The sequence below is a fragment of the Lissotriton helveticus genome, chromosome 5_1 (assembly GCF_964261635.1).
Source record: "Lissotriton helveticus chromosome 5_1, aLisHel1.1, whole genome shotgun sequence".
Classification (NCBI taxonomy): domain Eukaryota; kingdom Metazoa; phylum Chordata; class Amphibia; order Caudata; family Salamandridae; genus Lissotriton; species Lissotriton helveticus.
In genome coordinates this window covers 935,922,573-935,946,496 of record NC_136065.1, presented here as the reverse complement: position 1 = coordinate 935,946,496, position 23,924 = coordinate 935,922,573, and the positions used below count along the sequence as shown (strand labels likewise).

Sequence of the window (23,924 nt, the reverse complement as noted above, 5' to 3'; positions counted from 1 at the left end):
AAAAATAGCGTGGCAATTCTTCAGGACCTAGAATGTGAAAAAATGAAAACAGGATATATATATATCTACACTAAATGGTGCTGCTAGTGGCTAACTACCATCTGGGGGCACTACTTCTGTTTGCTTTTGTAGTGTCTGTATGAGGACATAGGGAGACAAAAGTGTGGAAAGAGAATATAAAAACTATATTCCTCCCATGCCATGGAAAGACAATAATACTAACCACAAACATTATCAAACATTTCAAACTACAGTATTCTAGTCCATCATCATTATAACACTTCAACACTTCCTATTCAAGATTACGCACAACCTTCCCCCACCTCAAATCAGCCACAAATAAGTCCTAATACTTCTGGGATTCTCTCCCCCATCGATCTTCGGCTTCTGCCGATAACGGCTGGGGCTGGGCTTGGCATAGGTGCCAGAGAGACCGGTGAGGATGTCCCAAACAGATCTTCTGATTGACAATCGGCTTCTTGGTCTGGCACACAGTCTTTGCCATGATCAGGGTGCCCGTCGTCTACGTTGTCTCCTAGATCAATGGAGGCTGGTCTTGACACTGATCTCAGTGGAACCTTATTAAAAACTGGGAAACGTTATGGGCCACCCACTCAGTGCCTTTCTGGGCTGTCACTTTCGTGCCTTTGATATGGGTGACGATCCAGGGGGCGACTTCAAAATGCATTCTGAATTTCCCTCCGAAGTGACGATCCTGCAAAAGAACATGGTCGCACACTTTGATGGGACTCTCCTTCGCTTTACATTTTGGGGATGCATACTCGTCGGTGTGTAGTCTCCGGAAGGTAGAATGGTCAGGAGAATTGGGCATGCTGTCCCACACAGGGTGGTGGGAGATGGTGTCTACCATAGAGCCACCAAAACACATCTTGCGGGACGACATGCCAGTTGGGGAGTGGGAGGGGGGGGAGAGGGGGGGAGTCTGTATTCCCTCAGGAACTGATACATGGCAATCGGCTTCTTGGTCTGGCACACAGTCTTTGCCATAATCAGGGTGACCGTCGTCTACATTGTCTCCTAGATCAATGGAGGCTGGTCTTGACACTGATCTCAGTGGAACCTTATTAAAAACTGGGAAACGTTATGGGCCACCAACTCAGTGCCTTTCTGGGCTGTCACTTTCGTGCCTTTGATATGGGTGACGATCCAGGGGCCGACTCCAAAATGCATTCTGAATTTCCCTCCGAAGTGACGATCCTGCAAAAGCACATGGTCGTACACTTTGATGGGACTCTCCTTCGCTTTACATTTTTGGGATGCATACTCGTTGTTGTGGAGTCTCCGGAAGGTAGAATGGTCAGGAGGATTGGGCATGCTGTCCCACACAGGGTGGTGGGAGATGGTGTCTACCATAGAGCCACCAAAACACATCTTGCGGGTCGACATGCCAGTCGGGGAGTGTGGGGGGGGTGGAGTCTGTATTCCCTCAGGAACTGATACAGGGCAAATTCAATGTTTGTGTCACAATCCGGATCACCTTGGTCAGGGTTATCATCAGACGTTCCACCTTCCTGTTGGCTTGAGGTCAGGCGGGGGAGGGAGGGGGGTATGCGATGATGTTTGATGCTTCGGAAGCTCAGGTATTCAGTCGACTCAGAGCCATTTAAGGGGGGCCCATTGTCAGTGTGGATTTCCCCAAAAAGCCCGTGTGTGGCCATAAGCTTCTCCGGCTTCGGGATGACCTCAGCAGCCGAGGTGGTGGCTACAAGCTCCACTTCACGATAGTTCAAATAGTCATCTACTACCACCAGCATGTGTGCCCCGTTCAGAAGGCTGCCAAAATCTTCACTGACTCACTGCCACAGGGCCAGCTTTCATGATGACAGGGGCTGACTTGTCGCAAGGCAGGTTGGGCATCCTCGGACTACCGCTTCCACCTTCTGATCCTGCCCCTTGGACCAGACCTTGCTCCGGAGTCCGTTCTTGGACTTTACAATACCTTGGTGTGTTCCATTTGTGGGCAGAACAGCTGCATGAGTCAGGCTTTTGGGTAGTACCAGGCATGGACCTCGTGGCTGACACCCTTTGCTGGTGACTGACAGTCCATACCGGATATTATACAGTGCCCGAAGAGCTGTGGGTTCTGCTTCTGTCCTGAGGGGTGTTGGGCTCTGAAGTGGCCTCCAGTCACCGGTGAGCATAGCTTCTATATCCATTTACAGATGATCGTCACGCTGTGTGGCATCCACAACGTCGGTCAAGGATATTAGCAGGGGCCGGGAGCGGTCCACAACAAGCCTGACATACTCTTCTGTTTCTTTGGCCGTCTCCGGGGAGGGTGGCCGCAGTGCACGCCTGGACAGGAAATCAGCAGGGTGGAGAGTGCCCGGCTGGTAACTCACAGTGAACTGGAACTTCTGCAGTTGAAAGATCAACTTCTCTAACCTAGGAGGAGGACGCGCATTGGATCCTTGGAACAGAGGGACCAGTGGCTTGTGGTCCGTGATGACCGAGAAGAGGTGTCCGTTCAGGTGTATGTAGAAATGCAGGCAACCCCGTAGGATGGCAATTGCTTCATGCTCAATTTGAGAGTAGCGCTGCTCCGTGAGTGTGTGGCTGGCATACACCACAGGGGCCCACTCTCCGCACTCGTTTTGGGCTAACACTGCTCCCAGACCGGTGGGACTGGAATTTACCACCAGCTGAGATGCTCTCTGCGGATTGAAATCCACTAGAATTGTGTCTATGGATAAGGTGGCCTTCGTCTGTCGAAATGCTTCCTCCTGTTCGGGCCCCCATACTAAAGGACTAGATGACTTGGTCACTTCCTAGAGAGGGCCTGTGATGTCTGATAGATTTTTCATGAAGCGCCCACAGTATGTCACCAATCTGAGGAAGCTGCGGACACCGAAGATGGAGCAGGAGCGTCTTATATGTCGCGTACTTTCTCCGGGTCAGGACCAATACCTTTGTCTGAGAACCGGTATCCGCAGAAGCGGATGTCTCTTTGCAGAAAGTCACATTTTTCACAGTGGAGCGTCAGTCCAAGCTTGGCATGGAGGCAGTGAGGTGCTCCCCAAGCGTGGCAGAATGAACAAGGATGTCATCGCTTACGTTCAGCACGCCAGGCAGATCTTGCAGGACTGTCTTCACAATGTTCTGGAACACCTGCGCCACACTGGAGATGGCAAAGTTTAGACTGGTGTACCTCCAAAGGCCAGCATTTGTTGAGAAGGTGGTGAAAGGGCGAGAGCCCGGGTGCAGTGGGTTTTGGTGGTAGCCTGACCGGAGGTCAATCTTCGAAAACCACTTAGAGCCTGACAACTCCTTGATGATGTTGTCTATGGTTGGCGTCAGATGTCTTTGGCGTTTGATCGCAAGATATGGGATCCTCATATCCACGCAATCCGGAATGCGTCTGGCTGCTTGGGCTTCTTCGTCTCCATGATCAGGGACACCCACGAGGTGGGGTCTTTCACTCGCTCTATGATACCTGCTTTCTCCAGGAGTCTCAGCTCAGCTTTAACCTTGGGCCGGAGGTGGAAGGCTATGCGAGGGTGTCTGAAGGCCAGAGGAGCCACAGATTTGTTGATGTGAAGACGTATGGCTGGTCCAGTGAGATAGCTGATCCCTTCGAACAGGGGTGTGAAGGAATCCTGACCTCTCCTGTGATACGTACACTCCTGCTTTCCTTAATGTGGACTCGTGAGCTAGGACCGCGTAAACATGCTGCGGAGCTGTAGTGGGGAGTGGTTGCTGAACGCATACACCTGTACGCTGGTGCGTCGGAGCGTTAGGGTCCGGCAGACTGTGGTATATGTCTTCGGCCATAAGGTTGATCAAAGCCCCTGTGTCTATTAGGATGGAAACAATATGGTTCTGCACCTCTACCTGGCACAGCAGATTGACAATTCATTCAGAAGGTGTCCAGTGTCTTGACCACATAGACAACAGCTGTGTTGTCCTCATCCATGTCTTTGTAAGACAGAGTGTCCTAAAGTTGTTCCAATGTGCTGAGGGCTTTACTTGACGGCTTGGGCCATCGCCCTTGTGAGGATCAGCAGACTTCAGCGAAGTGGTTAGGCTTGCCACATGCGCTGCAGGTTTTGCCGGTGTAAAGTGTCCTCTATATAAGTCTATCTTGGGATACTGGTCCACCTGTAGTGATGGAGTATTTACTTGCTGGTTGTCAGCCACCTGTATAAGCTGTCCTTGCATGTCTTTATTTAGACTTATAGTCCCTTTATTGTTTATTTTTTCTCTCACAGGACGCGTGTTTTCTTCTTTCTTCTCCAGCGCCAACATGAAAGTGAAATGAGGAGGTGCAGTGAGGGGGCAGACGTGTGGAGGTCGGTAGGTAGGGCGTTGGTGTATTACACACCAGCCAATGGCAGCTGGGGCCACCGACCTGGAGCAGCCCTCTTCCGGACCAGGTGCAAAGCTGCTGGATAATGCTGGGACGAGCACGGTCCCCGGGAACTTCAGGGTGGTCATGTGGTGGAGCACCACCTCTGGCAGCTGTCGCAAGACTACAGCAGCAAGGAGCCTGAGCAGGCTGCATCACGCCGGCATCAGCAGCTCCAGTGTGGGGGAAAACTCTGGCAGGAACGACCGGGATCGCCGCCAAGGCAGGCTGGACCAGGGAGGAGCAGGGTGAGGGGTTGTGTGAACGGAGTGACAGGGGAGGCACGTGTAGACAGAGCAGGCCGCCTCATTGCCAGTGTAGAGTAGCTGGCTAGAGCATGTGGCGCTCAATAAATGACCACACGGATGCAGTGTTTTTTTTGCGGTGGTTACTTTCTTACTTAACCACGCCCGGCTCCCCCATGCTATTTATTGCTTACGTCTAGCCGTAAGACAGACAATACTACTTGGCACACGCACAAGGGGTCAAACCATCTATCACCCCTGTGTGTGTGGTGTCCCCTACGTTATCGCGACACTATATTCCTCCCATGCCATTGTAAGACAACAATACTAACTACAAAAATTATCAAACATTTTAACCTACAGTATTCTAGTCCACCATCATTATAAACACCAACCAATTTTTAACATAAGATCGCACAAATGTAATGTTTATCAAGTCTGTTAAAGAAGCCCTCAACTTTTAGTTCAATGCAAATAATTCCCTATACGATTCTATGTGAATCTCTTTACCATCTTCCCCCTTGCCGTGCACACTCTGTAACTTTCTTTCAGCTGATCGAAGTGTGGCGTTTACCATTAGATAAGTAGAACTACACTTCACAGATTGCAATCAAAACTGTTTTGAATAAGACTGATGTGGGAGTTCCCATTTTCGTTTTCCTTGGGCTTCCACAATCTTCTGAAATTTAATAAAGTACAGAGCCTCTAAATCACTGGACTTTTTACCGTTCTTATGTTTACTTTGCTCAGACGTGAGTCCCTTGCTCACTTTGCCACTGGATTCAAGCAAGCCTGGCTGAAGACGGCTGAAATGCCAGAAACCGGTCCTGGGAAGCTTGTATCCGGTCCTGGGAAGGCATGGCTTGGCAGTTCGGGCTGGACTGTTCCCATGAGGCACAGGGTTAGACTGATTTGCATATGGCCATGTATGAACTAGGGTGGCAGAGTGGGCTAAAGAACGGTGATGGATTAAACCCAGATCTGTTGACTGGGTGTGAGTGTTTGATTGGTTCAGATGCTCCGTCCATCACCACCCCCTTTTGTACTACGTTGCCTTATTGGCTTGTGGATATGTGACGCAGTACTTCTAAGTCGGTGTTTGCTCCCAATGTTGTTCTTCTGTGTACATGGTTCATACAAACCTTTAGTCCTACTTTTATATATATGACCTGGCCAGTTTTTGTCTTTAAATCTGCCCGCCCTAACACAGGACCATGGTGGCAGCAGGGGATGAAACTTTAAAATTCAGAAAGCAGAATCTTCTACCTTAAACACCAAGCCACATATAACACCTTTTAAAAAAATGTATTTTCTTAGGTAGAATGAAGAGTAACACCAGACGTCCTCATCTATTATCATACAAAACATACCAGTACTTTTAGCCCAGTGGACCGTAGGCAGATAAGTCACCTCTCTTCCTCAGTACAGCCAAAAATAGTACCTATAGCAAAGCTCCCTGCAGCAACTCAGCCTTGCGTGAATGGACATGAGAACTACATAGCCAAGTAGTCAGCAGCGCCACTGCAGCTTATACCTTATGGGCAACCGAATGGGGCTTTGGAGGCGGGCATGTTAGTAGGAACCTTGCCCCCTCTGCACCCACGGCCTTTGGATGAGTATTGCAGGCCAAGATTCTGCTGCGCAGGGGTTGCACAGGTGGGACACAGGGGCAGCGATTGAGGGTTGTAAAGCTTTAGGCAGTTTATGGGAGATCCTCTTTAGAGGAGTACACACTAGCCACAGGGAACTAGGTAGAGTGTGGGCACTAATTTGGGCATAGCCCTCCGTCCCACCCCATAAGAAGAGTTTGGTTGGTCAAGGCATTGGTTTTTGTGAAGTGGAGATGTTAAGGCTCCAATGGAACAGGTGTTATTTTTGTTGATTTCAATTATTGGGGAGGTTTGTTGCTTATGAGCAGATCCTGGTAGGCTGTACACTGTAGCTAAGGATAGAAACAGGGTTAGTTTTGCTGCAATATAGGCAGATCAGCTCAGGTGGTGAGTGGGAGGAGTCATTGAGTTTACAGTTATTTTCAGGTAAAGAGGTCACTTTGGCCATAAGAGTTTGAGAAAGACAAAGAGCAAAGGTGTACCTGGGAGGTCAGTTAAGTAAAACAAGCAGAATTTTAGGGAAGGGTTGGGGTGGGTGTTCAGGAACGCGATGTACAATTGAACTTGTCAAGTTTAGTTTGTCTGGCCTTTGCCAACTATTCTTAATAATGTGATGCGCGCAAGTCTGATAAAAGGAGCCCTTTTCACCCACATACGGTGTCAGTAGTCATTGGAATGCTTTGTCTCGCCCAATGCACTGCATGTCAGAGTAGTACTGCTTCACTTCTCCCATGTGGCACCAGACTCATTGATTTTGGCAATGCCGGGAGACTAGGAAGCTAGTCCCTTCTTCCCATGGCTCCTAGTACGGCCTCTGCACTAATCTTTTTCATTTTTTGTTCTTATATCATAGGTGCACAGGGTCATCCTAAAGCAAGCTTGCCTAATATGCCTCATTGCCAGTGGTGGGAAACCAGACCTGGTGCTACCAGCTAGGAGACAACTACCTACAGGAAATTGCCTGAAAGTCCCCATCTTAAGCTGGTACTAGCTACGGGAGCGACAAAATTAAGGAATACACACCTGCCACAACATGACCAGAAGTGCCTGGCGGTTTCTGGGTAGGTTATCTTATTTACACCAATTGGAGGGTAAAGGCAGAAGTGTCTAGGGAAGTGGGCTTGTCTTACAGATGGAATGACTTAAGAGTCAGAGGACTAAGTTAGAGGAGTAAGAGGTAATGGGAAATCTGTTACATTATCAGCATGACTATAGCTGTAGATGCCACAACAGTGACACTGATCTTCAGGTGTAATCTCTTTCCTGAAGACATCAACATACGTCTGTGCATGTCAATTGGACTGGGCAATGTTCAATGGTAGTGAGGCATATTATTGTAGATTAGCACACCCCAAACAATATGTAATGACATATGGAAGAAATTTAGTTACACATGGAGGATCTACAAAAAGAGACGAGGAGAGTCAATCGGATGATACGAGTAAGGGTGGAGTAGTAACATTTCAGTGAAGGGGGCAGGCAAGGAGATGGGGATGTGAGCAAGCCCAATGGCAGGAGGTTCCAATCAGTGACAGTTTTCATTGATTTACAGCCATTTGATTTATATGATTTTTGCAAGGCACAGAGTTTACCCAGCTGATGTCATGGCACTAAAAGGAGTGGTTACAGAATGGAGTGGCTACTGGTACAGGGCTAATTAACTTGAATGGACAGGCGGTGGAAAAGCCACCTGTTTAATGTTTTCCTGAACTTTATCAGGTTTGGTTCTGATTGAATGGGTAAAAGAAAGGGATTCCTGCTAAAAGGAAACTGCCACCGAAAATGCACTGCCACAAATAGTCAAGCATATGACTAAGAAATTATGAAAAGTATAAACCTTCAGATCTTAATAAATGACCTGGTTTGCACCAATTAGACAGAGGGGATTGTCTTAGGGTTTTATGAAAGAGGCAAAGGGATGTAAAAGCACCCATTCTTTCACAGCAAGCTAATGCAAGGAAGCCAAGGCCAGAGAAGCGATCACTTCTCCTCAGCCCCAACAGTAGTCTAGCTGCAGTGTATTTGCACCAATTAAAGCTTTAGGATGGCATTATGAGGAAGGTCTAAATAAAGGGCATTAATATAGTCAATTTGCACTGCAGAAAGGTAGTAAGCATTTGCGCTTTTGGGGTAAGGAGAAGATATCTAGTATCTGTTTTAAAATGCACTAACTTCTGAATTGATTTGGGTGGCCATGGTGATGACAGAGTCAAATATGGCACATGGATTTTTCAAACACAAAACGGGAACTGTTTTGTTACCAAAACAATGCAGCCAAAAAGTAAGTTCCCAATATAGGAGATGGTCTGAGGGGGCAATACGTGCTACATCTTGCCACTATTCAGCTTACGCTGGTTAAAACATATCCAGATTTCAACCTTATACAAACGCAATGCGATTTAGATACACGTTTATTAGCATAGCCTGAGATTTTTTAAAATAATTAAGGTAGAGAGAACGTGACATCCATCTCACTCCATGGCTTTAAAATCCAGCTCAGACACTTTAGGGATTGCCTCTCTCTGGGTACATGTTCCCACTATGATGAACTGACTCAAATATCGGCTAACAAAACACCAGAAATGTTTGGGATTGACCGAGGCCTCACCAACCCAGTCAGTATGTCCTTTACCTCATGAAAAGAGTTGTGTGACATAATGGCTTCCTTATTCAATGACAAGATGAGTCTCATCTACAATAACGGAAGATGTGACTTGAACAATCATGACCAAGAGGTAGTTCAAAAATGTACCACGCAGCAGAAGACATTAGTGGAGATTACCTCCCTAATCTAAAACTCTCAAATTCACTGGCTTTGTTCTTCAAATCAAATGAGAATTGCCTGATGGATTTGAAACGTGGGGGTTTTGCATGACATTTGCTCCTTGAGTGTTCCTGCCTCATCTTCACTCTAAACATGTTTTTTTTATCAGGTTGTGTCTCAACTTATTGAGAAGAAAAAGCACTGTCAAACAATTGTTAAATCACCATGTCTAGATCCTAGAATAGATAGCATATACAGACACATTTCGTTGCTCCCAAGCATTACCAAACAAGGGAAGAAATATCGGTCTCAGGGGATTTCTAAATTGCTGGAGGGCCATAAATTGATAGCTGCAGCCAAGGTTGAATTCAGCCCAGGCATGGAACTGAAAAGGAGCTCGTTTCAGTACAAGATAACTTAAGGACTGGTAAGGATGCCGTCCATCACGCTATTTTGTTAGACTTCACCTGCTGCATTCAACAAGGTCAACAACTCTATTCTGCTACACCAGCTTGTCTGACACCGGTTTGATAGGTGGCTCTGCCCTCTCCTGATTCTTGTCATTTATTTTAATCATGGCTTAGCCAATCGTCGAATATTTTGACTACTTGGTCCAAGCCCTTTCCAATACAGCATGGAGTCCCACAGAGATCACAACTGTCTCTAATTTTAATCATTACAAGAGGCCTTTAATTGAAATCATCAGATCCTTTTGCCTGGATCTTATGTCCTACGCTGTTAATACCCAACTTGTCTTTAGGCGGGACCATCCTTTGGAAGAGATCCAATATATACTTCAAACTGGTTTTAAATTCATCCAAACTTGGATGAGTATCAATAGGTTAAAACTAAATAAGAACACAATGGAGGTGCTGATCTGCAGCCCAGATAGTTTGTGGAATACCAGATTTTGACCTAGTGGAGTGCTCCATCATGTCCCTTTAGCATGGTTATGTACCTTGGCTTCCAGTTTGACCAGGAACGTCCTAGTAAATCTAATCAACTCCATATTCACTTCATGATTCTTCAAGTTATGAATCTGTAGACAGATGTTTCCCGTTATTCTTCAGATAATGAGAGTCCTTGTGGTCGGTGCAATCATTCTGTCTAGAACTGATCATTCTAACACCTGCTTGCTGAGTCTCCTGTCCGAAAGTCTGACCTAAGGGCTTCCATAAAACGTTACTGAGACTGGTCACTGGGCTGTGAACATTTGAGCATGTCACTGAAGCCACCACAATCAGTATTGCCCGTCAGTGATGCTTAGAATCTAAATCACACTGCCTAGTTCATCAACCTGAGAACAGTACTGGGACAGCCACCATCTAGGTTCAAATCATGCAGTATTTACCCTCCTGTGCACTTTGCTCGCCCTCATTTCAGAACTCAAGTGTCCTTATTAAGACAGGCCTTTCTAGGAGGCAGATCCTTCTCCATTCTGACTACAAAACAGTGGAACCAACTAATACTAACTCTTCATTGGATTTTTAACCATTCCTTTTTTTGTAAAGCACTGAAGACAAGCCCTCTCTTTAACAGTTCCCACTATTTACTCAGGCCTGTTATTCAGTTTTTGCAACAAGATGCCCTGGATGAACATGTGCTTAGAAGTATATTAGCCATTCAAAGCCAAAAGACTAAAATGATCAGCCACTGGGAGCATATGGAAAATAAAAGGTAATGGTTACAAAACGTAGCCATGCTTAACTCCACAAAATTGTGATCTGTCTACAGTTGTAAAAGGAGATAAGATTACTTGCTGGGATCTGTTTTTCGAGAAATTGTCAAAACCATTTCAGTTCAGAATCCTTGACACCAAGACCAGTCATTGGCTACGGTGTCAAATCCTGCTGACCGAATATTGTAAAATTACTGCAGCTGGAATATTTTTGCATTATGTAGTTTTCATCCATGCCAGTCAATACGAACATCGCAGTACTGCACTCATGGCGAAAGCCTGCGTGTATAGGGTGCAGATGATTATTTTCTACATAATTTGATAAATGTGTGGCACAGTCTTTTGAGTCACTCATGCCTAATTTGAAAACATGTTGAATATTTGAGTGATGTACTTAATAAATAATAAATGTCACTCTCAATTGTATATTGATTTCACTAATCAGTAACTGTTTTACTCGGATTTGAGGTCTATACATACATAGCACTCTAACAGACTAACAGTTGGTCAAATGTAGAAGCAGATTTGTAAAGGATTAAAATTATATGAAGGCAGTACAATCTGAACACAGTGCGAACAGGAGAAATTTCATTATTCAGATACTTTATTACTTTCCCAAGTCTCGGTCTAAGCGTGCCATCACAGCTATAGAGTTCACCGATTTACCCAAAGTTTGATCTCTGCCCAGCAGTGACTTGGTTCCTATGTAGCTTTGAACATGTTCAAGAATTAAACGATGCAGACAGGGCGACCAAATTAAACCTCCGCCGCACCCATAACTGGCTGCAGGAAGTCAGAGGGAGGAGCGAGCCCCACTGGTTCCTCTCGTTAGATGCCGAGAAGGCCTTCGACGCAGTCCACTGGCCCTTCTTGTTTGAGACGTTACGGAGGTTCGGCTTTGGCCCTAAGTTTTTACAATGGATTAGACTCCTATACTCAGCCCCGAAGGCACGAGTGCGCGTGAATGGACGATTGTCACGCGAATTCCGCATTAACAGGGGAACACGGCAGGGGTGCCCACTGTCCCCCCTCCTGTTCACATTGACGATTGAAATACTAGCAATCCGGATCCGACAGAATCAAGGGATTAGGGGGTTCACCTGGGGAGGCTCGGAAGCTGCCCAGGAAAAAATCTCATTATATGCGGACGACGTTCTGCTGTTTGTGACGGACCCGGATGACACGATCCCGGTCCTGTGCAAAGAATTGGATGATTTTGGGGCGAGAGCTGGTCATACTATCAACTGGCATAAATCGATTCTGTATGACCCACAGGGCCGAGAGCGGAGGGAGTGCCTACCTGAACTCCTTATTCACACCACAGAGGGATTCCAGTACTTAGGGGTATTCATAACGATAGACGAAACACTCTCCCTTAACAACAATGTGACGCGCATCGTGGCAAGTGCGAAGCTAGAAATGGACCGGTGGAGACAGCTTCCGCTCACCCTACTGGGGCGCGCAGCTCTATACAAAATGGTCCTGCTACCAAAGTTCCTCTATGCACTGCAAAATGAGTACTAGCCACTCCCTCCCACAACCTTGCCCAAAATTCACAGTGATTTGCGGACTTTCTTATGGTTGGGGAAACACCCGAGAATAGCCTTGGCCACACTACAACGCCACCAATACAGTGGTGGGATCTCCCTTTCCAACCTGGAGGCATACTACTGGGCAGAGCACCTTGCCCCGATAAATGAATGGTTACATGCAGCAATAGATCACCCTACTTATGCCCTAGAAAGATCACAATGGTCTCACACAAACGCTCTATACTACTTATACGGTGGTTCAGCGGGGAGACACCTTCTGCCGGCTACTAAGATCACGCTGGCCGCGTGGAACAGGGCGACCAAACGCATGGGATGGGACAAACGACCCACCCGACAGACCCCGCTATGGCACTGCAAGTGGCTGGGTGAACTCAACAAACTGACAGGCTTTAGACAGTGGGATACCATCGGCATCTCCACCGTAGGAGACGTGATTGCCAGGGGAGAACTCAAAACATTCCACGCTTTACAGGAGGACTTTGGCCTACACAACACTCAGTACTACAGATACTCACAGCTCAGACACGCTTGGAGGGCACAGAACATCGATCTGACAGGCATCCCAGAATACGCCCCATTGGAGGGTAGATTACTACAGGAGCAGATTGGGAGAGGGGCGGTGTCCCTTACATACAGAACACTGACCAACACCACATTAGGAACCCTACAAGACTTGCGTCATAGATGGGAGGCGGACACGGGGGAAATGGAAGATCTGGACTGGGAGCTGATTCTCATGCACCCTCGTGAAGTCGCGATTAAGTCCAGACTCCGTCTCATACAGTTGAAAGTGCTGCATAGAGTATACTACGATAGGGTGAGATTGTACAAAATGGGGAAGGCCATGGATACGACATGCCTTAGGTGCCACCAGCCGGAGGGAAATTTCTACTACACACTTTGGGGATGTAGAATCATACAGTCATACTGGGAGGACATATTCGGGGAAATAGAGGAGGTCCTGGAAACTACTCTACCACGTGACCCAAAGCTAGCGTTGCTGGGGTTGACGACCGAAGTCGACTTGGCCCGCCCTCTGACCATATTTCTAGTGCTGGCCCTAGTGGTGGCCAAGAGAGACATTGCTCGCCGCTGGGGAGCGGCCGAGCCTCCAGAAGTGGAGGAGTGGACTCGACCTCTATATGGCGGCGGAGAGAGTGACATATAAGGCCAGGGGTTGCCCAAAGAAGTTCCGGAGAGTATGGACAAAATGGAGGCAATACCACGGACTAGAGTGAACCTACAGGAGCTCTAAAAGAGGGCGCTCCTTTACATGATGATCAATCCATGCATGATAATGGGGGCTGAGGTTGGGCCTCTTAAACTGTGACACGGTGGTACCCTGTGTTAGTTCGACGGTGGTAATTTCATCAGGAAAGGGAGGACGGACTCTGGGGTGGGGGTGGGGGGCGGGCAGGGCAGGAGCTGTTTGTTAGGGGTTGTTATTTCTTCATCCCCTGCATTTGTAACATGCTTTGGTTTGTATTGCAATGTTGCGGTTGATTGGTGGGCGATCCTCATGGGCAAAAGAAAAGTTGCGGATCCGACGGATACTGGCTGAATGTTGAAGCCAGCCCGTGTCCTCATGTATTCTCCTGTGATGCGCCTTGTGCAACAATAAAAATGTATTGAAAAAAAAAAAAAGAATTAAACGATGCACCGAATTTCTTGTGAAGCTTCTGCTGACAAAAATTTATTTTTAATCACAAGTGATCTTTGCAATTAGGCTTCTGTATGCCACTTATGAAACGCATAAACTAGTCTTCCATAAAAGTTGTTAATTTTATAGACTTACATTTGTCAAACCATTTGTTTTTCGATATTTTAAATTACTGTCTCGTTAAGGAACCCAAGGTTGAGGTGGTTTAGGAAAACTTGTGCACAAGTAATGTGGCTCTGACGAAATTTTATGCTGAAAACAGATTTGCTCTTATTCCATTTGGCAATGTCCTCTTGCAGAGGCACGTTTCACTGGAGAAGAACCTTACAGAATAACTCTGGATAAGAACTGAATGCTCATAAACTCTGAGACCAGACTGAAAAATTTACTTTTTTTTTTTTTTTTTTTTTAAACCGGTGGTATTGATGTTGTGGGAATGGATAAAGTGTATAGATAGATGTGACATACTGATAAAAGCTATTTGGCAAGAGGCTGGTCACTAAAAGAAAACAAAGTTTGAGAGTTTGTTTCAACTGATTGCTAGATCAACTGTGCAAGGAATACGGATTAACTCATAGATATATTTGATCTATTTATTTCAGTTAATAAGCCACGCAAAAGGCAAAAATACATTGGTGCATGAACATAACTTCAACTGCACAATTATTAGAAATATAATTTCTTTGCTTGATTCAATAAAATCTTATCTTGTTAATTTCCACGCAGACAAGATGTAAGATCTAACCGGAAGAAATATGTTTTGAGAGTTACGCCACAAGAACCAACCCAGAGCCTCTCTACATGATCTTATGTGTGATCGAAACAGGAGGTGAAGAGACTGCTTCCCAGGCATCAACGATTTGAAACAAAGCAAACTAAAGTGCACTATTGCCTGTCGACCATAGGTACCATGGGCCAAACAGAACTCAGAAGAGGACTTTTTTTTATTTTTAACAAATGTTAAGACTGGCAGAATTCTTAATCTAAATCCTACATACAAGATTCTATTTAGGTCAGGTGCCAGCTGGTCTATACAAAGCTCAAAGGCACTACAGCTTTTGACTTTCAGATATGATAACATTAGTTTACCTTTTCCGGTTATGTTAAATATCAATTCTCAATTTACGTATGTGAAAACAAAGTAAGTCAGATGCAATATCACTCTGTATTGTTACATTAATTTGATATCGCTGTAAAATTAATGAAAAAAGACTTATTAAACATGAACTGCCTTTTTTTCGAAAACACAGTGACTCCTTTCTAAATTAGTCAAAGGAAATGTGATGCCATTTTAATACAAGTTGAGCACAGACATGCTACAAGAGAGAGAATGGTGCTAGAAATATAGGTCTAGTACAGGTCTATATACATCATGTCTAACAAAAATCAAATAAGAATCCTGGTTACGCAATTTTTCAAGAATCTGATTTAAATAAAAAAATAAACAAATCTTCTAGAATGGATTAGGTCGCAACATAATGCAACCAGTTAATATCCACAAGCCCTTAGTATCTGAAATGCAATCCCAGACAAGATGTGCAAAGTTCGATTCCTTGAGGAAGTCTGCAAGGAGCTGAAATCTTTTCTTAAAAGCAATACAAGGCAAAGGAGTAATCAACTGGATGTCGAACTACCCCAAAGTGTTCCCACTCCCACCCATCCCCGTCACTACTCAATACCTCAAAATGCCCCTGTAAACCATAACCCAGCACCGTTTCTGAATCCGCTAGAAATGTCCCTCTTTTTTCTCTAGATTCAGTATCCCAAACCCATTCTTCTGAATTACCCTCTATAAAACACCCATCTTGACACACTGTAGCTGAGCTTGCACTATATGCATTGAACATTTAATGCAACACAGCAAGGTAATAAAAAGGATGTACGGAGGCTTTTAAAAATCTTAAATGCTACCATAGTCCTAAAACCATTGCTTTCTCCTCAAAGCATTTTGACTACGAGCAGAGTGAGCAAAATTCTCCATAGAGGAAAATTAAACCCAACCATTTTTTTTTTATAACACTCCCCTAAATGCTCAACCATGCTTACAAATCAAACAAATGCTAATGGACTGAGAGCCTGGCAATGTACCAATCTGCGAGGGGCAGTTTAAATCATTACTCAACTCTTTTGCAACAATAAAATGTCCAGTGACACTGGGGACAAATGTGAATATTGTATTGACTACACAAGAAAGTAACGTAACCGATACAGTCATAAGGGCAGATCTTAGCATGTTCAAATAAAATAGGGATTGAGAATACTGGGAAGAGGAATCATGGTGTTTCGAACTACCACCCTGAGCACTTTTAAAAGAGTGAAAAACAGACTACAGCATTATAATTACGGAGTGAAAAATCAAAGTTGTTATTCTGCTGTATCCTTTACAAGCAATGGATGAACTCCAACAAACAAGCACAAGTAGTGAAACAGTGACAAAAATGCCATTCACTAAATAGACAATGGAAGCATGTCTTTCTTCCATTTCCATGTTTGAAATTGCTCACTGTCCATCCTTCTTTTAAGAGCAAAATACGTGGAAAACACTGCCACATTGATATCTAAGTGCATCCAGCATGTAAATATGACCACACTAAAAAAAATGGTTAAAAAGACTGCATGCACCACTTTTTGAAGGTATGTTTATAAACTGCTCCTTATAATTGATATCATTATATATTAAATATTACTTTATTTCTTAGATTACTTTATGTGGAATAATACGTAGCAAGAAAACACAAATATCGAATAGAAATCAATATTTCACATAGGCAAAACAAATCACTCATCTGCCATTCTACAGGTTTAATTGTAATCGCTACCTCAATGAGTGTGCATCTGTGACCTTTCACACACTGCAAAGAATGACGTGAGAAGAGCAACATGGGTAGTTACCCTGCTTATATATGCACCTACCATGTAATTTCACTGAATCTGTAGGCTTCCAAACTATACAACTTTTTGGGAATATGGCTGAATCATCGGGGTGGTCAAAAGTGTCAATTAGCATCTATGAAAACTACTGCAATAGCACTGAATATATATTTTCTTAAGCACATTACCAAAATGTCAGGCCCGTCACCAAGCCCATTTCTACAAGTTACTAGAGGCAAAGTGATGCCCACTCTAACCATCGGCTACATCAATTTTCATGGGAATTGTGCACAACGGCTAGGCTAGACTCTGCTTAATGCCAGATATACCGACCGCTTTTCAGACTACCCGACAGTACATCTCAAGTTCAATTACGCGTAGAATGTACTATAGACCATATTGTACGAAACTTAGGGTGGCACCAGAGGGTCTCTAAAACATCTAGTGTGACAGTCAATAGTCTCCGCATGCAAGAACTGGTGGAGCTCTTACCTGAAATTCTTACTTTCATTATTGCAACTTACTGATGTTTGAAACTCGATGTTATTAGCTGTTCAAACAAAGAAATTAGTGATTAAACAAGCTAAGCTGATTTCAATAGCGGAGGACTATTCTAATTATGGAAAAAAAAGAGAAAAAAATAGCTGGATGATAATAAACACTTGCGAAGACAATGCCAACCTACAGCTTTCGGATATTCCTCTTGGTATTGATAAAGGAAAAAGATTACAAGTCAGAATAAGATTCTGCCTCACATGCTTAAGAGCCTAGCATTATGATTACGTAGGAATGGGCAAAGACAGCTCATGGCGCCCATGTAAAACTAACAGAGATTTACTGCTCCACATAATTTGTATTTGTAAAAAACGTTTGGTTCTTTGGCAGAAAAAGCTGCTGCATTTATTGTTTTGAGGCGTAACCTCAGGAACTTATGTAATAGGCAGAGATTGCCTGCTTGAGCGGTGCAGACTTTCAATTGACTGGTAGCTTCTTAAATTTGTTTATAATGTTTTCATTATGATGTAAAGAAAGACAGGTCCTTGCTGCGAGCAAGGACAACAACTGAGCACTCTTGAGGCGTCGAAGCGCGTAAATTACTTTTATAAAGATGCTCAAGGATGTAGTAATTCAGAAGATCATCTTTAATTAGTAGTTTATTTCCTCATTTGTTCATATGTGGTATTAGTTATACCAGTTCATCATGTTTCGTCATATGATTACAATTAAATGGAATTAACCAATTCAAAAGACTCCGTGGTGATACAGCGATACAAACGTATTCCCTTGAATTTCTGTTTAATAGATTCCCCCTGACGAAGTGCTGTGCACGAAATGCATTGGGGATATCACGACACCACGGAGTCTTTTGAATTGGTTAATTCCATTTAATTGTAATCATATGACGAAACATGATGAACTGGTATAACTAATACCACATATGAACAAATGAAGAAATGAACTACTAATTAAAGATGATCTTCTGAATTACTACATCCTTGAGCATCTTTATATAAGTACTTTACGCGCCTCGACGCCTCAAGAGTGCTCAGTTGTTGTCCTTGCTCGCAGCAAGGCCCTGCCTTTGTATTACTCCAGCACCTCACGGACCAGGAGGTGATCACTCTGAGCACCTATAAAGATATTACTATCACACACTTTTCTACCACTTGATTAACTATTTGAATACCAAGTGAGTGCAGCAGGCACTTCAAAGTTCATTATGATGTAAGCATATCAATGGTCCAAAAACTAATACTGTTAGTTTGCAGCACCAATTAGGTTTTTTATTGTTTTATTTTCATTGTCTAATGGTATTGTTCTATATAACAAGGATTTTAACTAATCCTGCAATAAATATCACTTTCGCTATGAAGGTATGTTTATAAACTGCTCCTTAAAAACTGATATCACACAATATAGTAGTTTATTTCTTATATTACTTTATGCAGGGTAATATGTAGCACGAAAACACAAATAATGAAGAGAAATCTCTATCCCATAAGCAAAACAAACAAATCTGCAAGTCTACAGATTTAACTCACAATGGCTGTGCATTGGTGACCTTGAATAAACTATGCAAAGAATGACATGCGATGAGCAACATGGGTTACCATACTCATATATGCACCTACCACATCCTTGCCCAGAATCAGAGCCAGGTAGTGTCTTGTGGGATTCGGAGCAAGAAAAGTATCCCTAAATCATGTATACTTTTTGTAATTGCCAAATGCATAAACAAAAAAGTTCTATGCACGGCATTTTACAGGTTAACATAGCACTTGTATGCACTGCATTTACTACTAGAACAACACAGGCCCTAGCTCTGATACACTGGGCACAATAAGTGGTCAGGTGGATGACAACTTGATCATGCAATACCCTCAAGGATAGTCATGCTTTGGTTTTTTTCCTCTCTTTTACCAATGTAAACTACGACACTGAAAGCTGAGGCAGAAAGTCGTTATGATGTAGTTGAACTGATTGGGATAGTTCAGACACATCCATGAGCTTCCTGGTGAAAACACTTCCATTCTAGAGAACTGTAACCAATTTGCATGACGGCTTAGACTTTTCTGGTTAGATGCTTATATATTTGACTAAAGAGATGGTGAAGCTCCATTATTTTGTTCTGTGGCGTGACCAGTGGCCACTACGTCGGTTTACAATACTAATAGCCAAACACAAACCGTCAACGCAATATAGCTACTTCTTTTTCTAAAATGTGTTATTACCAAATCCAAACCTAGTAGGAGAAGATATTGGCAATATTTAGTAGCTCTGTAAAAACAGCTATTTCTTGCCTAGCTATTTTGAGCATAAACTTGAAGTGTTATGTGAACCAAAACGAAACACCAAAATGCCCTTGTTTAATGGGCTCTATACTAGGATAGAGCAAAAACATCAAATCTATGCTGTATCACATAAAATCGAATTGCTGCTTCACAGTTTTGTATTTTATTTTTTATAAACAATAGGGTTTTGTAGGCCAGGCATGTTGCACTAGTGACTTCAAACCAAAGGGGTCAAGTGAAATATGTCTCACTACCAACGTGCGCACTTATGTGTCATTAGTATGCAGGTGGTCAGGGTAGCACCGGCTACTGCTTTTCTCGACTACAGAAATGCTTACAATTAAACAGTTAACTTTGACTGGACAGCTGGTAAACGCACACATGGTGCTTCAGGCTGTCGAGGTAGATCATTTCAAATCGGTTAGGGCAGTGGCCACTGAATGACAATATATTATACTGCCAGGAAAAGGGCTATTTGATTTTTTTTTTAAAACACAAGCTTAATTGACAAATTATAGTCGTAAAATGCTACATTTAGAAATCAACGTAACAGCTTTTACAATGGGTAAGATTCTAATCATAAAGAGGGCGTGTTACTAGCTCAAAAACACTGCTTCGAAGATCCTACAAAAAACACAGCACTTTACCACATAAAATAAATTGGATTCAGTAAGAACATTTTGATATGAACGGAAAGAATGATGAGAGAACTAGCCTCGACTCCGAAGCAGTATTTTTTGTTCGTTCAGGCGAGAGCTGCATAGACAGGTGGGGCGCTCGCCTACAGTGGCGTTAACATTGCAACAAGCTACCTGCTCGCCTACCAGGAAAAGTTGCTAGGATCACAAGGGGTCACGAGGCGCACGGTTACCTGGAAAGGCAGTAAGGGGGTGCCATTCTCCGTCCTGAAAGCGTTTTCTTCCACCCAGGATTTGGGGGGCAGCGGGGCGGCCCTTGGAAACTTAGGAGGCGCGATGACATTGCTGGAGAAGGGCTTCTTCAAGGGTGAGATGGGGTTCAGCGGGGAGGGCACCCCCACGCCGACACCCACCCCGACGCCCACGGCCCTGCGCGGGTCCCGACCGGCGGGGACGCCACCCCAGGGGTTGGACTGGCTGCTCCAGGCGGCGCTCTGGTGGCTGCTGGTGTTCCAGCTGGACGTGGTGGAGGGCTTGTTGGTCATGATGGGCTGGTGGTTGTAGGCGTTTCTCTGGGGGCCGTACGGCCCTCCCGGGTTGGGGCTCCCGGGGGACCTTCTCTGCTGCGGGGGCGGCTGCTGCTGGGGGTGGTGGTGGTGCTGCTGCGCCAGGCCGAGCTGCGGGGAGAAGCCGCCGCCGAACACCGGATTCAGGTGCGGGAAGTTCTGAAAGAGCAGGGCGCCGTTCACCGGGGGCACCCCTTGGAAGAAGCTGCTGTTCTCCTCCACCGCGTTGGAGCCCGTGGACCAGGTGCTGCCGAAGGACGGGGACAGGGAGGGCGCCGAGGAGGGCGCCTCCTGCTGCTGGAAGCCCAGGCCGGGCAGCAGCGGGGACTCCATCTGCATCTTGTCCTTGCTGTGCTGCTGCGCGCTGCCGCTCTCCTCCGGGGGTTCCGGGCTCAGGGGGCCGCACGGCGCTTCGGAGCCCGCCTCTGCCGGCTGCTGCTGCTGCTGTGTTGCTTGTGGGTGCCGTTGCTGAGGCTGCTGAGTTTTGTTTTTGTCCATCAGTAAATCATCCTGCATGGTTTGCGAGGCTGAAATGGAAAAAAACAGCTGTTATTGCCAGCAAGAGTATAACAAATGCACTCAAAGAGGATTGCGATTTACAATTAGTTTTAATAATTCATCGCGAAATCCCACTGCAAAAGTTTCTAACACAACCTCTAGTTTTGGGCTGTAGCTGTTAGTGTTTTTGGGAGCTGTTCCCTATTAAGGTTCATTTTGTTTTCTAAATGGAAAATATTATCTGTGCCTTAATGATGCAAGACGCACACATCCCAGATCTCCCATTCCAGGTCGAACCTGCTTTGTATGTATATGTATGTATATATATATATATATATATATATATATATATATCCTTTTTGACTTTTATTTATTTGGTTTTGAGTAAATATAGTAAGCGTCTAACTGTTGTGGGATAGCCGATCCGCTCATCGGTGCACGCGCGCCCTCCTCCTGTGACAGGAGGAGCGAGCAGCTGTTAATCTGCCTTGCAATGTTTGTTTGCACTGTAGCACTTTACTCCCGTGTGTACAGTTCAGCGCCTTCGCCCTCTCTGATGTGCCGGCTCTATCAAAGCAAATATGACAGTTGTTTGCGATGTGATTTCGCCACGTCTCTTTTCCTCCCCTGCCCTCTCACCGGAACTCGGAGCCTCTCAGCCGGCCATAAGAAAGGGATTCTGGTTCCTGCATTGGTCAGCTCCGCCCTCTCTCCTCTGGCGATTTACATACGTCAATAAATACTGCTGCTGCGCCCTTCAGCAAGGTTACCTTGCACTGCCCCCAGCCAGCCCACCACCAAACACATCGCCCTACTCGATGACCCGCCTCCGAGCGACGCCCAGCTCAGTGACCCACCTCCAAACCCAAACCACCGCGACAAACGCATTCATTACAGCCTCGCCCCTACGGAACACGCCATTATGTTTTCCGTCCGCCCATAAAACCCCTGTCCACCACCGACAGAACTACTGATGGCCCGTCCAATCTAATCACTGCCTACCGGGGACACGCCCCCTTCAACACTTAACCCTCTTCCATCCTCACACGCATTCCGAAGCGCCAAGCCCGCCTCCAAGACGAACCAGCATGGACCACCCCTCCCATTATCGCTCTATTCACATCTCTAAACACTCGCACTAGTCTCCAGATACCAAGTGGAGACAGACCCTTTCAGCTCCTCCCTCCCAAGTGCTAGTACAAGACATCTTAACCAATCTCTTGAACTGACCACCCCAAAACAATGTTCCCTGCTGGCCACTAAGGCACGAAAGCAGCTCCTGCTACTTTTGATCCTCGACACCCAACAGACGTTTTTGGGGCCTGCCCATAAATAATGGCCACAAATGTATGACCAAGTCAAAAATACAATTCACCTGTTTCAGATTTATCCCAAAAATAGAAATCAAATAGGAAGCACGCCCCACTAATTTCCAGGTTTAAATTTATCCCACTCGTCGTCCTACCCACCCCTCCAACAGAGCCCACTCCTGTTCATCCCACTGTAAAACACAAAACAAAAATCTATTGTAGCTTCTCTACCTATAAACACGACACTTCACTGCAAAGTGAGATGATTGCTCCCAGGCTGAACCTAAAGAATTTATCATAGACCTCCTGCTGCAAAATTTTCAGTTGACTTTTGGGATGGCTGCTAAGTGTGACGTTTCAATGCCATATGTTTGACACTTTATCATGAGCATAACTAGGTGGTTATGTCCATGTGGGGAGACTAACTTCAGAAATGACTCCATCTACTGAAATGTAAAGGTCTAGAATGAGCACTAAAAGAGCTACACCAGGGCACGATTCGGGGGTACACGCAGGTGAACAGCGTCCACCCACTATTTTCACAGGGTGAACGCTGTAGTGTGCTGAACTCGTCCCGGTGTAATTTCCAAACTCCGGGACACTTCTGCAGCGCCTGCACGTTGTCTGCTTTCCATCTGCAACAAGCAACAACGTGCAGGCGGGACAGGGCTTTCTTATTTCAGGCTCCTGATGGACCCATAATAAAGGGTGAATTTGAGGGGACCTCAGGCCTCCTTTTGTTCGAGTCTCTTGGCTGGGAGCAGTCAGGAGCCTCACACCTGAGGCAAATGAAGCAGAGGAGAAACAAAGGCTCACACCTTGTTAGCAATTCACACACACTTAAGAGAGGCAGCTTTTCACTTTGTTCAGTCCCTGTTTAGGAGATATGCATGTACTGTAAGAATGTCAGATGAGTTGGTCATTCCCAGTATTTACCCAAAGTAAATTGTATTTATATAGAGCTTACTACACCTGAGGAGGCGTAGAAATAATTTAAGTACCACTATTTTTTCTTGTATAGCCCTACTCATCCCAATGCAGGGTGTCAGAACACTTTACATCAATCAACACATGCATATTACATATACAGTTAATTATATATGTTTGTAAATTAATGTACAGGATGTGTTACATAAAACTGGGGGATTGCAAGGTGTAGAAGTTACATATCATCTTCCATAGCTCACTATTCTATTATCCTCGCAATGCGCTCAACCGTACACATGATAGACCTGCTAAACATATATGTGAGGGCTTTAGATCTAATGATGTCACTTCTTGTAATGCCACTTCATGTAAAGTTGTGGCTTGTGATGCCACTTTCCATGATGTCATGTGTGATGTCACACGCCTTGATGTCACGCACCATTATG

General features: G+C 45.0%; 1 protein-coding gene across 15 annotated transcripts in view; it reads right to left on the bottom strand.

The window, feature by feature from the left end:
* The window catches only part of CPEB3 (cytoplasmic polyadenylation element binding protein 3), a 1,058,629-nt gene that overhangs the window by 580,692 nt on the left and 454,013 nt on the right, over nucleotides 1–23,924 (bottom strand). For 9 of the 15 annotated variants that reach the window (XM_078643412.1, XM_078643411.1, XM_078643415.1 and 6 more), the window contains one exon: nucleotides 20,411–21,270. The exons of 4 other annotated variants lie outside the window; for them this stretch is intronic. In XM_078643412.1, coding sequence (XP_078499538.1) covers nucleotides 20,411–21,270 — 860 coding nt within the window. Of the gene's footprint in view, nucleotides 1–20,410; nucleotides 21,271–21,880; nucleotides 22,014–22,098; nucleotides 22,210–23,924 lie in introns of those variants that run through there. 2 more of the 15 variants (XM_078643414.1, XM_078643420.1) reach the window with 2 other exon arrangements.